This window comes from Chrysemys picta, chromosome 6 (assembly GCF_011386835.1).
Source record: "Chrysemys picta bellii isolate R12L10 chromosome 6, ASM1138683v2, whole genome shotgun sequence".
Lineage (NCBI taxonomy): Eukaryota > Metazoa > Chordata > Testudines > Emydidae > Chrysemys > Chrysemys picta.
The window spans coordinates 130246961-130265000 of record NC_088796.1 but is presented as its reverse complement, the minus strand read 5'-3'; the positions used below and the strand labels follow the sequence as shown (position 1 = coordinate 130265000).

Below are 18040 nucleotides of genomic sequence, written 5' to 3'. Positions count from 1 at the left end.
AAAATGAAAAGCAAACAAAAAAAGATTTAATGAAAATGAGGTAGTGAAGAGGAAAGCCAGGAGCAGCTGAACAAGTGAATGAGAGAAGAATAAAATCAAAATTTAGAATTTAATTGAGTCATTTGTCATTCAAATTATATGCAAGAGGTAAATAAGTTTTCCCCAATTTCTTGTAGAAACCTAGAAAGTTTTGATTGCCATTTTCCAACATCAAAATTTGTAAGTAACTAATCAACATGGCACGTCACTTTTTATTGATATTCAGGTGTATAGTGAAGCATGAGACAAAGTGTTGACTTTCATCACAACACAGCCTGGAATGTCACTGCACTTTTTAAAGTTGTTTGCAGAAAAAAGTAGCAGGTCTATACCCCCATTGATAAATCCTATGGGCACTTTATTATATATTTAGAGAAGTTTAAGAATCCAAGAGGCAAACAATGCTACAGTAACACTGAAGAGAATATTTTAAAGGAGATATTAAAGATCTAAAAAAGCATTTTACTATACAACGTAATGGGCCTGATGCTAGTATTTCTGTAAATACTAGATACAAGTTGGTGTGCTGAATTTCAATAGATGACAGGTGGAAAAAGCTAGCTGAGATTCAGCAGCTCAATAAATTCTTTTAATGCATTTAAACCAACTATTTATAAAGCAACGTTCTTCCACTCAAGAATGATGATCAGACCAAAAAAATGCAAGGGAGTAGATATGGTCTACTTCTTGTTACCACATTGGAGAAGCCTCTAAAGGTTGTTAAATATATTAACAAATGTACCCCTCAGACTTGTAGTGAGAAAGTACTCAGCAGTCCTATGAAATAGAACCTTTTAAAAAAAAAGGTGTCTTCATAGGGCATTTTTCAGGTAAGACCAAGGGAGGCCTATGTTCTCTAATCAGACTTCAAAAGAAGAAAGTTCTCCGGAAAGAACAGGGCAGGGTCAAATTGTGTTTTGGTTTACAGCTTTTTATCCCTCTTTACTGAAGGAATCAGTTGGGTGGGAACCAATATTTTAGAAAGAATTTAGTTAGACTAAACATTTTACTGTTCTTTAGGTAAGCCCCACACCACAACAACTCTAATAATTTAGGCCCAGACAGAGCATTTGAGGTTATCTCCACCTAAAGCAGTGGTTCCCAAACTGGGGTTTGTGAACCCCGGGGGAGGAGAGGGGGGAGGTTCACCAAATGTTACAGGGGGCTCTCGGAAAAAAAATTCCCTAATGGCGGACAGAGCTCTCCGTAGGGATCCCGGACAGCACGGGGATAGCAGCCTGGAGCCTTGGGGGCTTCCAAGAGCTAAGCAGATCAAAGCAAGCATTTCTATCATACTGAGGAGATTTAAACTTCAAGACTCCTTATAAGAAATGGAAAGGGAGGTGGATATTTTTTGCTGTTTTTAAAAATTAAAGTTATTATGAAGAACAAATTTAAGCTTTATTGTAACGTGCATTGTTCGCCTGGACTGCTCAAGACCTGAATGCTTGTGTAGGAGGAACTGTGAGTTGTCTTTTTAAATATCTCCCTGCTGTTTCACATCTGATACTCCTTGATGAAACATAGGAATCAGAGGTGCCAGTACGGGGAGAAGGGGGCGGCGGGGGGAGGGGCTTTAAAAGCTTCAAATTTTTACCCTGGGAATTATTTCTAATCTATATTGAAAAGATAACATCCTTTGTAACTGTAACGTCACTGTGTAATCTCAGCGGGATGGAATACTGTTTCTCAAGTGCAGGCCTATAGTCAAGGTTCCAGCATTTAGCTGTTCAGAGACCAATTACAGCATTTTGCAAGACAGATTAGAAGTGTTCTCAAATTGTGCTAAAATACTTGGTCATGTCTCCTGACCTGATTATAGTTTAGATACACCTTAAGAAGCAGACTTTAATTTGCCAGATTGTAGGATGTCATAGCAGCTCCTAAACTGCTTGCAAAAAGAGGAACAAGGTGGGTGGGATAGTCTTTTATTGGACCTACTTCTATTGGTGAAAGAGAAGTTTTTGAGCTACAGACCTCTTCAGGCCTGTCTTTCACCAACAGAAGTTGGTCCAATAAAAATATTATCTCACCAGCCTTGTCCCTCTAATATCCTGAGACCAACATGGCTACAATACTGCAAGAAGAGGGTATAAAATAGGATAACAGTACTTTAAAAGCAGCATGTAACAGTTTCAAAGCAAGCCGAATGAAACATTAAGGCTTATGATAAACAGGAATAAAAAAGTAGCAGTTTACTTACCGAAAGAAAAGGAAATAAGTGAAAGCATGAAAAACAGCAAAGCCAAGAATTAAAGCACATTTTCAGAGGGGAAAACAATATCCACTGCAACATTCCATCCTGCTCCATGTACGCCACTGCTGAGAAGCCATCCGCTTCTGTTTTCTATCAGAAGCAAGACCTTAGATTTTCCTTTCAGATGAATTTCCAGCCAGGTATGCAGAAAGTGACATGGTCATTTAGAGACTCATCACTTGACAAAAAAGGTAGCATACTAAAAGCAGACATTTTGCAAGGGGGGGGGGGGGGAAAGAGTCTGTAAATGACCATTGCATCCAATGGTTTCACCTTCTCCACTTGACTCCAACAGCCTTTAACAGTTCACACAGTAACTTTTACTACCTTGGAGAAAGATGAGTAAATAGGGTAGTGTATTTTTAAACAATTACACTGTCCTTTTCACAAAAACTAGCAATCAGAGGAGTAAGTCTGGGATAAAATGGGCACAAGTTTGTTAGCGTATCACTTGCTACTGGGCCTTCTTCAAATTTTATTCTAATGCAGTCTTGGAAAGACGGTCCAGAACAGAAGGTGGGGCAGTAGCTTCTCCCAAGCCACCAGCACTAAGAACCAGAAAGCCTGTCTAATAGCTTCTCCTGGAATGGAGCCTGCCTTACAAGCTAGACTGGGCAGAGTGACTGGCTCCTTTCGCAGAGAAAAATATCAAGAGAGTTGGCTAGAATTTTTCTATGCGTTGAACATCTTATGTCCATGAAGGGAGCAGTGCACAGAAATCCAAGAAATAATGGAACAAGCAGTGGTCATCTCTAGAAGCAGCAGCAGCAGAAAAAGAAGTTACTCTTTGGTATGCTTCCTGAAACTAAACGTTAAGGGCAATACACTCATCTCAGGAGCGGTTTTGGATAGATTTTACTGCTGCTGACCTACCAGGCAGTTAAGTTTATAACATGTATGCATGATGAGAAGTATGGGGAGGGTGAGATACAGTGGTTTGAGCATTGGCCTGCTAAACCCACGGTTGTGAGTTCAATCCTTGAGGGGGCCATTTAGGGAACTAGGGTGAAAAATCTGTCTGGAGATTGGTCCTGCTTTGAGCAGGGGGTGGGACTAGATGACCTCCTGAGGTCCCTTCCAACCCTGATAGTCTATGATTGTATGATTAAGGAAAATTTCAAAACTAAAGTTGTTTTGAATAAAAGTAAAACTTCTGAAAGTCTAAAAGTGAATTGGTTAAATTTTTTTGGAATTTAGGATTTCACTGAAACAATTCAGCAAAACCATTTTACAAATTCGTAAAGTGATTTGGTCAACCCACATCTTCATTTTTCACCAAAAAAAGTTTCAGATGAAACATTTCAGCCAACTCCAATTGTAAAAAGTTCATTGCCTTTAAAAAAGGAAAAAAGTATTGGTGTAAAAGAAAAAGAAAAAAACAACTATACAGGTGTGCCTGATTGGAAGTACTGGTAAGTCTGATCATCAGGATAGCCATGCAATTCAGACCACTAATTAATGTAGTCTAGTATTCAGTCTCTAAAGATGCCCAGTAGCCTCAGAGGGGTGGGGGAAAAAAGAAGAGAGAGGGGTAAGAATCTATACATGCTAACTCATGGTTTACTCTATCGCATCTAATAGGTAGCAAACTATAGGTATGGCATATCATTTCGGGGCTGAAGGCATTAAGGGTTCAAGCATGAGGGACAATGTACTGAATAGAGAAAAACAGTGATTCACCTGCTCATAACTGTTGCTCTTGCCCATTCCAATCAGGTGTGCGTGTGCTGCATACACAACAGCCAGAAGATTTTCCCCCTAGCAGAATCTGTAGAGTCAGCCTGGGCGCCCCCTGGAGTCGTGCCTTCATGGCACCCAATATAGGGCCCTGCCAACCCGATCCCCCCTCAGTTCCTTCCTATTCCGACAGCGGGGTAGGAGGGTGGGTATTGGAATGGACATGACCACCACATCTCGAAGAACAGTTACAAGAAGGTGAGTAACTGTTTCTTCTTCGAGTGCTTGTTCATGTCCATTCTAATCAGATGACTCCCAAGCCTAAGTTCTGGAGGCAGGGTTGGAGTGGTCTACTGATTGGAGCAGCACACTACCAAAGCCTGCATCATCTCTGGCTTGCTGGGTGATCGCATAATGTGCAACGAAAATACAAATTGAGGGCCATGTCACCGCTCTGCATATTTCCTGGGTTAGGAACGTGAGCCGGGAATGCTGTTGTAGAGGCCTGTGCCCTGGTGGAGTGCACAATAATCGGATGGGCAGCCACCCCTACCAAAATTATAGCACTCACGCATGCAGGATGTGATCCATGACAAAATCTGTTGAGAAGAGACAGGAAGACTTTTCATTCTGTCTGCCAAAGCCATGACTAGTTGAATGGATTTTTGGAATGGCTTTGTTCTCTCAATGTAAAAAGCTAGTGCTCTGTGGACATCCAATGAGTAAAGACTCTGCTCCCTATTGCTCCAGTGTGGCTTAGGATAGAATACTGGAAGGAATATGTCCTGGTTGATGTGAAATTTGGAGACAACCTTTGGGAGCAAAGCCAGGTGCAGCCTGAGTGGCACCTTGTCCTTATAGGACACAGCGTAAGAGGGCTCCGATATTAAGGCCTTGAGCTTAGACACCCTCCTGGCTGTTATCACTACCAGAAACGCCACCGTGAGTGAGTGAGTGAGTGAGTGAGAGAGAGAGCGCGCGCAGGGAGCACCTCGCCAATGGTTCAAAGGGTGGACACATCAGTCTAGAAAGGACCAGGTTGAGTTCCCAACCTGGGATCAGATGCCTGACCTGTGGATATAGTCTCTAGACTTTTCAGAAAATGACTGATCATACAGTTGGCAAAGACCGACCTGCTGTATGTACCTGGATGGAAGGCTGAAATGGTAACCAGGTGAACCCTTATTGACGACATGGATAGGCCCTGCTGCTTGAGACGAAGGAGGTAGTCCAACATAAGCGGTATAGTGGCAAGCGTCGGAGATAAATGATGCTGTGCCGCCCAGACTGAAAAGCTCTTCCACTTGACAAGGTAGGTAGCCCTGGTAGAGGATTTCCTACTGCCAAGGAGGACTTGTCTAACCCCATCCAAGCAGGCAAGCGCCACTGGGTTCAGCAATGAAGCTTCCATGCCGTGAGTGCAGCAACTAGAGGTTCGGGTGCTGAAGGCGGCCATGGTCCTGAGTTAAGTCTGGGAAGAGCAAGGTGACTGGGGCTTCCATAGACATGTCCAGGAGGAATGTGTACCAGCTCCAGCCTGACCCAGCCAACGCTATCAATATTACCAAAGCTTGTTCCCTCCGTATCTTGAGGAGTAACTTGTGAACGAGCGGAATGGGTGGGAACTCGTATAGGAGATGGTCTCCCCATGCGAAGAGGAACGTGTCCACTACAGAGCCCGGACTGTGGTTCCGTAAGGCGCAGAATTACTGACACTTCCTGTTGAGTTGCGTGGCAAAGAGGTCTATCCAGGGAAAGCCCCACCATTGGAAGATGGAGTTTGCAACATCTGGGTGTAGGGACCACTCGTGGCTGTGGAATGATCTGATGAGGTAGTCTGCCAACTTGTTCTGTACCCCAAGGAGGTACGATGCTTGCAGGTGTATCAAATGCTCTACCCAGAAGTCTCACAGGGCTTCCTGTTCCAGGGAGAGGAGTGTGCACCGCTCTGTTTGTTGATATAAAATATTGCCGGGGTGTTGTCTATCATAACTGATACACATTTCCCTGTTAGGGGGATCCGAAAGTCTGATATGCCAGGCGCACTGCTCTCAGCTCTCTGACATTGATGTGGAGAGCCAGTTCTGCCTGAGACTAGAGGCCTTGTGTCCTGAGGTCTCCTAAATGTGCTCCCTAGCCCAAGTCTGATGCATTAGTCATCAACAAGAGAGGTGCCTGGGGGCTGGCGAAGTGGATCCCTGCACATACCATCTGTGGATTGAGCTACCACAGGAGGGAGTCAAGGACCAGGTGAGGCAGAGTCACTACCCTGAGCCTGGCATGTTGCACCACGTAAGTGCATGCGGCCATGTGTCCTAGGAGTCTTAGGCAATTCCGTGCTGTGGTGTTGGGAAACTGCCTGAGATGCCGAATGATGCTGCCTGTGGCCTGGAACCCTGTTTCCGGTAGGTACGCCCTGGCCTGGGTCGAGTCCAGCACTGCCCCTATGAACTATCCTCCGAAGAGGGAACAGAATTGACTTCTCCACGTTCAGGAGAAGGCCCAGTTCATCAAAGGTTGCAATGATGAATCCGACTTGCGCCTCCAATAGAGCCCTGGATCAGTCAGTCATCACGGTACGGGAAAAAAACGGTTACTTACCTTTCTGTAACTGTTGTTCGAGATGTGTTGCTCATATCTATTCCAGTTAGGTGTGCGTGCGCCGCGCTCACAGATGTCAGAAACTTTTACCCTAGTAGCTACCTGTTGGGCCAGCTGGGGAGCCCCCTGGAGTGGCGCCGATATGGCGATCCATATAAGCCCCTGCCGGCCTGACCGCCCTTCAGTTCCTTCTTGCCGGCTACTCCCACAGAGTAAGGTGGGGGGGAATGGAATAGATATGAGCAACACATCTCAAAAAACAACAGTTACAGAAAGGTAAGTAACCGTTTTTTCTTCTTCGAGTGATTGCTCATATCAATTCCAGTTAGGTGACTCCCAAGCCTTACCTCGGAGGTGGGGGTCGGAGTCAAGGAACCGCAGATTGAAGGATCGCTTTACCAAAGGCTGCATCATCCCGAGAGTGCTGGACGATGGCACAGTGGGACATGAAGGTATGAACCGAGGCCCATGTGGCAGCCCTGCAGATTTCCTGAAGAGGAATGTGTGCCAGAAAGGTAGCGGATGATGCCTGAGCTCTTGTGGAGTGAGCTGTAACAGCAGGTGGGGGGACGTTTGCCAGATTATAGCAAGCACGAATGCACCCGGTGATCCACGAAGATATTCATTGAGAGGAAACCAGGGCGCCTTTCATCCGCTCCGCAATGGCAACAAACAACTGGGTTGTTTTACGAAAGGGCTTTGTCCGGTCTGTATAGAAGGTGAGTGCCCTTCTAACGTCGAGAGAATGGAGGCATTTACGTATGTCAGCATGCGGTTTTGGGTAGAAAACCGGTAGAAAGATATCCTGGCTCACATGGAAGCGAGACACCACTTTTGGTAGGAAGGCCGGGTGAGGTCTTAGTTGGACTTTATGAAAGATGGTATAGGGCGGCTCACAGGTGAGAGCGTAGTTCGGAGACCCGTTGAGCGGAAGTGATGGCCACTAGGAAGGCAACCTTCCAGGAGAGAGAGAGAGAGAGAGAGAGAGAGAGAGAGAGAGAGAGAGAGAGAGAGGAAGAGAACAGGTGGCCAGTGGCTCTAAAGGAGGGCCCATAAGGCAGGAGAGGACCAAGTTGAGGTCCCATGCAGGCACTGGTGGCTTCATTGGAGGATGGATTTTCTCCAGGCCTTTGAAAAAAAAAAAAAAAGCCACACGACCGGGTGTGCAAACACCGAACGCCCCGCCGCGCCTGGGTGGAACACAGAAATGGCCGCAAGGTGGACCTTAAGGGATCCAAAGGCTAGGTGCTGGTCTTATAGGAACATCAGGTAGTCTCTACCATGGGTGCTGACTGCTCGGGTAGGTCCGAGTCCGGAGGAGGACGGCTGAGGGATGCCTCAAGAGGACAGGTGTTCAAAAGCGGCAACGGCTGCGCCCCTAGGGGGGCACCTTGTGCTTGGTAGTATGCCCTGGGGGTCCAAAATTGCCACTGAGGCTGCCAAGTGGTCACTGGGGGGTTCTGCCCCAGGCTTCCCGGGCCTTACCAGGGAATGTCCAAAGCCCCCCGAAGCTCTTCCCGATCTCCCAGAAGGGGATTGAGATCGCGATGGCCAAGGAGGGGTACTGCGTAAGTGTAGTAGGGGGGCACAGAGCCCCTTGGTAGCCATGGATCATGGGGTGACCGCCGCCAGGAAGCTGATCGTGCTGGGGAACAGTGCCGATCGAGTGACCAGCGCCGTGCTGGGAAGTAGCGCTGCTCAGATGATCGGTGCCGCGAAGGGGAGCGGTAATGGGCCGTGGACCGGTGCCGAGGCAACAGTCGACTCTGGGATCGGTGTTCCGTGCGGCGGCGGTCTGTACGGTGCCGCGAGGTCCCTTCGCAGGATCCAGACCTCGAGTGGGACCAGATGCCTGTTTTCCAGCAGTTGACCATGACCGAGCGGGAGCGGCTCCAAGGGTCGGGGCTGCGAGACTAGTGCCGCGAGTCTAACCGGTGCCGTGAGTCAGACCAGTACCTGGAGTGGTGCTGGGACTCGGAACGGCATGGAGATGCTGGTCTATGGGCCGACAGTCCAACCATCGCCGGCTTGCCTTTGGAAGATACCGGAACTCGGGTGAGTGCCGGGGCCGTGGGTACCGGGGCTGTCATCTTGATGAGGCCACTAGGGGCCTCGAAGGTATATGGAGTGGAGGGCAAGATAATCTCCTCCACTTGAACTGCAACCTGTGTTGGGCTGCCCTGTTATTCGATCGGAGCTTGAACAACTGCATCGACTTGGACGGGAGGTCTTCCCAGATCTTGCTTTTTTCCTGCAACTGGGGAATGGTGCCGATGCGGGCGTTTCTGGGTCCTGGGAGATAGTCGGTCCCGAGGTGGGCGTGGGAATCTTCTGCGGTGCCGGAATCGGCACTGCTGTGGGAACACTGCGCACTGAGACACTCTGGCCCGCATCTTGGGAAGGCTGCAACGCAGACTCCATACGGAGTTGAAGGCAAATCTCCCTCTCCTTTCTTATCTGTAAGGCGTTCAAGCCACAGACCTTACACTTGTCAGCCTGATGGCCCTCCCCCAGACACCTAAGGCAGGAGTCGTGGGGGTCGCCCGTAGGCATGGGCTTGTTGCAAGACTTGCAACGCTTGAAGCCCTGGAATGGCATGCCCCAGGGCCCCGCAGGGCAGTTGAAGAGCGCTAAACTGCCCTCAGCAATTAACTACTTACACTACAGATAAGAAAATTGTTAATAGTGTTAAGAGTTAACTAACAATGATTGAGATAAGATAGGGATTAGTGGAGCACTTGGGAAACCAAGAGACCATTGTTCCAACTGAAAGGGGGCGGGGGGTGGGCTGGCAGGGGCTTATATGGATCGCCATATCGGCGCCACTCCAGGGGCTCCCCAGCCAGCCCAACGGGTAGCTGCTTGGGTAAAAGTTTCCGACATCCGTGCATGCGGTGCACGCGCGCACACCTAACTGGATATGAGCAATCATTCGAAGACCACCACCTGTACCTGGCGCCTGTGCAGAAATGTGGCCATGCCCGCCATGCATTTGGTAAATACGAGGCGCTGCTGACAGGCCAAACAGGAGGACTGAACTGGAAGTGGTTGTTGTGCACCACAAACCTGAGGTATTTCTGTGGGACGGTGTGATTGCTATATGAAAGTACACATACTTCAAGTTGAGAGCGGCATACCAGTCCCCTGGATCCAAGGAAGGGATAACGGAAGCCAAGGAGATCATGCAGAACTTGAGTTTCTTGATGAACTTGTTGAGCTCTCGCATGTCTAGGATGGCCCTGAGCCCGCCTCTGGCTTTCGGTATTAGGAAATACTGGGAATAGAAGCCCAGGAGCAGAAGGGCAAGAAGAACCTATCCCACTGCCCCAAGCAAGAGGAGCAATTGCACCTCCTGAATAAGGAGTTGCTCATGAGAAGGGTCCTTGAAGAGGGATGGGGAAGGGGGTGGAAGGGTAGAGAATTGGAGCGACTATCCCCTCTCTATCATGCGGAGTACCCAGTGGTCCAATGTAATGGTACCACACATAGTAGAAAGGGGATAGACAGGACGAAAAGGTAAGGCGGGATGCCTGTTTTGAGCCTGACGAGGGGTTTAGACTGGCCAGAGGAGGGGTGAGGTCTCTTCCTTGAGTTCCTATTCCTCCTGCACCACCTGTCTGGCCTACCCTGAGGTTGATAATTCCTCGGTGGGGTGGGAGGAACCAGGGTCTGAAGTACCTCCACTGGTTGGCAGGGGTGTGGAGGCCCATGGACTTCAAGGTGGCCGGAGAGTCCTTGAGGCTGTGCAGATGAGAGACAGTCTTCTCTGAAAACTGAAGACTGACCCTCGAAGGGGATATCCTGAATTGTCTGCTGCATCTCATATGGTAGGCCTGAGACTTGCATCCAGGAACTCCTTCTCATAGCCACCCCTGAAGCCATGGTGCAAGAGGCTGCATCCTCTGTGTCCAAGGCCACCTGCAGGGACACATGGGAAAGCAGCTGGCCTTCCTCGACAAGTGTGGAAAACTCTGCACGAGAGAGTCTGTAGGCAGGAGCTCTGAACTTTTCCATTGCGCCACAGGTAGTATAGTTGTATCTGCCAACCACCGCCTGATGGTTAGCAATACGAAACTGCAACCACCCGTAGAGTATATTTTTCTTCCAAAGAGGTTGTTTTTTGGCCTCACAGTTCTTGAGAGAGGATCCCTGGAAGCCCTGGTGCTTGTGCTGGTTAGCTGCGACCACTACCAGGGAGTCTGGGAGAAGGGTGAGTTTGTGTATACAAATGTTCATACCTTTGAGAGGGAACAAAGTACCTCCGCTTGTACCTTTTCAAGGTCAGTGGTAACAAGGATGGGGTCTGCCACAGTCTTAATGGCATCACTGATCATTTTGATCATCACCAGCCCAATAGGGGATGGCTGGGAAGGGGAGAGGATGTCGACCATTGGGTCCGCTTCCTAGACCACCACCTCCATTTTGATATTAAGGTCACTTGTCTCAGAAGCTGCTGAAAGACCTTCTGTCCTCTAAGGCTGGAGCGGTTGAGGAACCCGCCACCACCTCATCCGGCAACGAGGAGGAGGAGATGGTGGCCGGTACTGGGGCCTGTTCCCTGCCTTTGGCCCCCCTGGGGGTGAGGAGAACTGGTGCTGCGGCTGGTGCCTCCAACATCAGTCAGCTCAGTGATCGGTTTTGAGGGCAGTGCAGCAACCCACGCCCCCGTCACCAGTGGCACAATCAGTGCTGCGGTCACTGATGTTGAAGCAGAGACAGTGGACGTTGGCAGATGGGTCCCTGCCGGGATGACCAGCGTGGAGGGCTTACGCGGCTGCGCAAAAGAAGCTGAGGCCACCAATGTCAATCTGGAACCCTGGCTCTGCCGATAGGCCCAGGGTGTCCAGAAGGGCCATTGAGGGGCCTGCCACTGGTTCAGCCATGGCGCCAGGTACGGCTGTCCGTCGCAGCAGGAGCAGGATCTTCTGCTCCTACTAGAGCGCAACGCCTCCGCTTCCAACTCAGAGGTCTCTGAGGACCACGGAGCCCCTTGATGCTGGAGAGCGGTGCCAACTGTGGGATCGGAGTGGCTCCCCACATGGGTCGCCAGTGCCGCAGGACGATGCAACGGAGACGGTGGTCTTATGGCCGACATCATCGCTGGTTTGCCCATAGAATGTATGGTACCCGTAACTGGTGCCGACGGCCTCACCCGCCTAGGAGGTGAAGGTGGCGCTGTGCCAAAAGTCCACTGCCACCTCGAACGCCACTGGCGTGGAGGGGAGCTATAGGTCCTTGTGGTGGTGGGCCAATGAGTGGTGTGAGCCGGACTCAACTGGACTTGTCCCAGGGCAGGAGGGGATGGAATCCCCACCAAATGGGTGCCCGATGGGGGCTTGCTGGCCAACTGGTCTTTAGACCTGGTTGGGGAGTGCCCTCTGTTGGCCTTTCCTTTTGAGGGGCACTGGGGAGTGGGACCTGTGGGTGGAGCTGTGACTGTGCTGAGGGTGTCTAGCAGAGTCCTTCCTCGGGACCAGCTCGCACATCGACAGTGCCGGAGCTAGAGGAGAAAAAAAAAAAAAATCTTCCGGCTGTCGTGCACGCAGCGCGCGCGTACCTGACTGGAATTGACATGAACAAGCACTCGAAGAACTACTAAAGATTGTAAGCTGTTTGGAGCAGGGACTTTGTTTGGTATCTATTTGGTGCTTAGCACAAGGGGGTCCTGGTCCATGACTGGCACTTCTAGTCACAATGGTAATACAAATTAACAATGTTAGACTGTATTGAAACTTGAGCATGTACAGCTCCATTTGATTCAAAGGAGTTATGGCATATCCCACTCTTAGGGTAACAGGCTGTTCTCCTGAGAATGGGGACTGCATCAACCTTCCCCATGGATGAAGATTAGATTACTAAACCATTAAATAAAAGCAGACAAAAAAAAAAAAAGGTACTGTCTTGGTTACTGATGAAGGCTGTTGGATGGGCTCATGTTTTATCTAGAGAAAGAGCAAGGATTAAAAAGGAAAACTGAAGATTTTCAGCAAAGCTAGAGGCTAGATCCTAGAACTAGAAAAGTCATAAGTTATCACCTTGTATTGTTCTTCAGTACGGTAATCTGGCCACTGTCAGACAGAAATAAGCAATGATTAAAAGATGTCACTACTAAAAATTGTACACATTAACTTTAGAGAAATCTGAACAGCCTTTCAAAACTGTTCACACCATTGGCAACCACCACTAGCCAGGAAGGCATTTATTGTTTTAATGTTAGGTAACAATGTGTGTCACATTAGATGTTCATAATTATACAAATAAGTCTTGACTAAATGCAACTTTTATATGATATTTAATTAAGTTATCTTTTTTCCCCTCTAGATTTGGCCTTCTGGTAAAGCTTAATCTTTAGCAAAGGCTACAATCTTTATTGCACAGCCCTCCTTTAACTTCCACAGAATATTTTACTCAATTTGCTATCAAAAGATCTTGGTATCCTCACTGATAATAGTTTAGAAATATCAGTATCCTTTCTCCTTCATCCATCAACTATGGTTCCTTGAGGCAGCCCAAACTTGAACTGCCTCCTATGTGAAGTTCATTCCATTTTTTAATGGAGTGGCTGGTTACCCATTTCATCCCTTACTGTCCATACCATATCTGATGCAAAATAGTAAGTTTAGAAGTTGAAATAGCTGACAGTCATGGTTGAGAACAGCAGTCTGGCAGACAACTGATGCAAAGAATGTAGCAGGACTAGAGAGATGGAAATGTGCATCAAGTACAGCTTTTCAGGGTATGCCAATACACCCTCTACTCTTTCAAAAAAGGGCCATGGATTGGTTCTCTATGTTGTTTTTTCTTTTGTTTTATCAAACTCCATCCATCTACAATACAGTATTAGCAAGACTGACTCAGTCTTTCATTCTTCGAACTGGTGGTTCTACCGTATCTAAGTGTGTCAGACCTGAAGCTATGACAATTACTGTCCAATACTGAATTAACTGGAGATGGCTTACTCTATTTGACTTGGGCCACATTACATAACTCTGAATTCACAAAGGAAGATTTTTAGGTGTTAAAGTTTTAGATTCAAGAAATTCTAACTCTTGATTTGGCTTCTCTTCAAGTATTTAAAGTGGCTTACTTGAGTGTCTCCTCTCAGTAGGACTACATGCCTTATCCCTCCCTTGGGCCTTCCCCATCCTATACCACAGTAACATTTCTTCCATATAGAAATGTCTAGATGAAATTTCCTTTGGTGTCCACAGTTGCATCTCTCCTTACTCATCTGGTTGGTGTAAACTCCCACAGAGGCAGGAGTGTGCCAGCTACCAATACCACTGACTTTCCTCCCTTCACTTCCTGGGCAGTGTCCATAGTCCAATGAGTCAGGTATGCCTGACAACTCCCTATTTAAGGATCTTTAATTCAACCCTATGGTCCAGGGAATCAGCATCTCATGGTATGCCAATTCAAAACAAGTATCTTAAGCACAAACAGTGCCATAAAATAGTTTGCCACTCTAAACATATTAGCCTTATTCAAATTAAGACTTCAGGTTACAGATCTTAGAGTTAAAGTTCTTACCTGCCTTTATTCTCTTTTCCTTTTATTTTGTTTTCTTGGCCTTTGCCTCCAGTAGGATCCCACTCAACATAAGAATCTTCAACTTTCAAGTTCAGATGAGATGATGTATTGTCCAAATTGAAGACAAGTGCTGATCAAGACAAGATTTCCAAGAGTAAAAAGACATGGATTATCTCCCCATGCTGTTTATTTAAGAAAAAAAACTTAGGAGTAGAAGACAACAATGCACTATAAAGTCAAGACTCGTGTTTGTCACGGAGGTCATAGAAGTCAGATTCCGTGACCTCTGACTTCTGCAGCAGCCTGGTGCGGCTGGTCCGGGAGCTGCTTGTGCAGTTTGGGTAGCCCTTGGGCCTGTTGCATTGGCTGTTGCTGGGGCAGTCTTGGAGTTGGGGGTGGGGGTGCGCGCATGGGCCTCAGGGCTGGGATGCAGAGTGGTGTTTACCTGGGGGGGAGCTCCCCAGAAGGGCAACAGGAACTCCCCTCCCTCAGCTCATAGGTCCACATGCTGCCTCTGCAGCTCCCATTGGCTGAGGTTCCCAGCCAACGGGAGCTGCAGAACTGAGGCTTGGGGTGGAAAGGAGACAGCACATGGAGCTAGGGTCACTGCTTCCCAGGAGCTGGGTAAGGAGCCTGCCTCAGCTGCACCATCCCACCCCCCTCTCCCCTGTGGCAAACCCTGCCCCCCAAACCCCCAAATTTTACTCATGGGTATATAATAAAATTCATGTACAGGTCACATGCCATAAATTTTTTGTTTACTGTCCATGACTTTTACTAAAAATACCCATGACTAAAATGTAACATAGTTGGTCTGACTTTTTTTTACTATAAAAAAGTGAAATACAGCCAGTCCAACTGTAGTCTCTGGACCATACCACACACAACACCTTCAAATCAGAGTCTCAGCAATTAAAATTTGAGTATTAAATCAGAGACACTTCCTACTAGTTGCAACCTACACCAAGATTTATAGTTTGAGAGATAGTGACAAAAAACTAAGCCCATCTTCTGCTCTCCATATCACTGTCTTCAGCAAGCTATTTCTGTGATGAAGATTTAACTGTCATAACCTGTTGATTACAATAAAGCTGAAGGAACAGCAAATACACAGGGACAGTCGAACCGCAAAATGACCTGCAGAGATTAAAGCAGGCATTAGGATGCAAGCAACTAATGAAGATTGAGTAGCAATTACTGTCAAATCCTTCACCCAAGGAGAGAGAAAAACAGACAGCACAGAGTAAAGTAGAGTAGACATGCCAACCAGCTGCAGCCATCATTTTAGAGAGTGGATTTTCAACTCTCCTCTGAATACTGTTCTGCTATTACTATATTTACTGCAGGGAGAAGTGTTTAAGATCAAGAGGTCCACAATTCACAAGCTTGAACCACTGTAATATGCAGATTGAGATCAGAAGCCCACAATACCCAATATAAAACCAAGATAAAAAATTATGCCAGTACTTTGAATCCAACATCTCACTGGAATTTGTTATTTAAGCAAGTTCCATCTTGGTTATTGCTGACTAAGCAAAATAATCGAGCCTCTTGGGAGTTATGCTTCTGAAGCAAGGAGCCTGCCTAATAGTGATTGCCATATTAATAGGTATTACTTAATTAGAACACATTAGAGACTTCAATTTTGCATTTCAATATGCCTATTTTTTTTAAAAATAATTGCTTTGAGAGTGGAGATTGCAGTAGTGGTCAATTTAAAGACAGTACAATACATTTCAAATGCAGCTGTCCATCATGAAGCAGCACTTACCAGAAGCAAAATGGAATTAGCCAATTTTTCTAAATTTATTAGCCCCCCGCCCTCCAGAATATCCACTGTGTGGCAGCAAATTCTTGTAAAGATTATGACTATCGTATCTGATTAAGTCCTAAAACAAAGCGGAAGCCATTTTCAGATGTTTCTCTTGAAGTTTACATAGTAGTAGTGAAACAGCCTTTATAGAGATTATCAAAGGCAATAAGTGAGGTGTTGCTATAAGAGCACAGGCTCAAGATCCAGCAGTGACCTCTGGGATTTGGTGCAGGTTCCAAAACAGGTTTAGGAAGCACAAGCTGATACAGCTGGTTTCTTTTTGAATGCAGACCATATTTAAAGGCATTGTTTGTTTTTATTGTCGGACCTCAATTTAATGCTTAAGTGTGACAAACAGCAAAGTGAAAGGTTGGTAAGCCAGCCAAAATGTCAAACTAGAACACCCATCAGTTTGATCTTTTTGGTTTTCAATAAGTAGTAAGTCTAACAGAACAAACAACATCTACTTAGTCATTGTTTTTAGAACTCCTCAGTATAAAAACCAGGCACCTTAATTACATTTATGAAAGTTCCTGAAAAGGTACTTTGAAACTCTTCTTCTCTACAAAACATTGTAGATCTAGCAATAAATTCCTTGAAGTTTCCAGAAAGAGCTAGATTTAAGTAGACTGGAACCTTGTCTATTCTGCATTGACATTAGATATCTAATTGCCCTTTTTGTAAGAGTGTTGGCCATGGTGGCTCTGGTCCAGAAAAGCTGCCCTCCCACTAATATAGCGCACGGTCTTGTTCATTGCTGTCGACAACCCAAAACTAGTAGTGATGTTCTGAAGTTGTGTTGAGACATTCTGCTCGGACAGACCGCCACCAACCATATCCCCCAACTCCATAAGCATCACTTGGTGCTCTGAAGAGCAGTAAGTTACTCATCCTGTTGATCTAGAGTATGTTCAGAATATGGCCCTTAAAAGGCAGAAACAAAATCTCAAATTTCGGTATTTGGTTTTTTGATGGGATATACTATATATAAAGTACACTTTCAACTGTGATTGATGTTTATTCACTTTTCAAAATAAAGTGTGGGGTTTTATGTTGTGTCTCAATGAGACCACCCTCCCCCCCAGTTACAACTCTGAATCCACACAGCAATCTACGGACTTAAAAAAAAAAAAAGTGTCACTTACAAAAACAGTCACTGACCACAACTTAATAAGGAAAATATTGTGTATATACTCTAACTTATTTGCCATCTAAAAATGTATAGTCTACAGATTAGTATCCAGTATTGAGTGACTATGTGCAATGCTGGGATTTAAAGCATAATAAGTATACCTGCTTTCTACGCTACCTTTCAGTGGTCATGTACTTACCCAAGACAGCTTCACTTGGTAATCCAAAAATTGAAATTCTTGGGAAGTGCTACAGGCTATATGGGTATTCCTTTATTTTCTCGGAGTATTTCTGCAGTTCAAGTTGTTCACTATACGGATCCAAAAGACTGACTCCTCAGATATCTGTGCCCTCCCCTCCCACAGCAATCCTCAAACGTTAACCAATAGGCTGTCACCTACATTCAAGTTCTGTGAACAGGTATATAGTGCCAAAGTGCTCAGGAGCAGTCCGTCAAGCTCTGCCCTCACATCAAGCAGCTCCAGGTAATAGCAAAATCTTTCCTCAGAAAAGTTAAATTAACTGCAACCACCACCAACACTTCAGAAACCTGACCAGCAGTTTCAGTAGACATTCTCAGATATTGGAGCCAGGAACGGTTACGTACCTACAGAGATTTTTCAACTTCTAATAGCGCTAAATGTTTATGTACAATAGAGTAATAGGACAAGGCAGCCTAACAGTCCTTTTCCATGTAGGCTCACTAACAGATGACATTTGAATTTCATCCCACAAACCTCAGACCCAAGTTTTCATTGCCTCTTTCTCTGTTGCCATTAGACTGACTGGCTAGAGAGTGCTAAATTCTCCTCAGTGTTTACAATATTGTTTTCCACACATTCATGCAAGGCTACCATGTCATTTTACCTTTAGTCTCCAAAGTCACTGGATCAGAGTATTCCCCTGCCACAGCCTTGTTGCAAGCTCTTACTCGAAAGTTCATGTATTTTGAATCAAATTTCAGTCCTGAAAAAAAAATTTGAAGCACTTAA

The 18040-nt window shown here is 46.3% G+C and overlaps 1 protein-coding gene across 6 annotated transcripts in view; it reads right to left on the bottom strand.

Moving 5' to 3' along the window:
• FSD1L (fibronectin type III and SPRY domain containing 1 like) overlaps positions 1 to 18040 on the bottom strand; it is a 60706-nt gene that overhangs the window by 10340 nt on the left and 32326 nt on the right. For 4 of the 6 annotated variants that reach the window (XM_005283464.4, XM_005283465.5, XM_042861054.2 and 1 more), the window contains 3 exons: positions 17916 to 18014; positions 14105 to 14234; positions 12610 to 12642 (listed from right to left, as the gene is read on the bottom strand). In XM_005283464.4, the coding sequence (XP_005283521.2) occupies positions 12610 to 12642; positions 14105 to 14234; positions 17916 to 18014 (262 nt within the window). The remainder of the gene's footprint in view (positions 1 to 12609; positions 12643 to 14104; positions 14235 to 17915; positions 18015 to 18040) is intronic. The other 2 variants (XM_042861052.2, XM_005283466.4) reach the window with 1 other exon arrangement.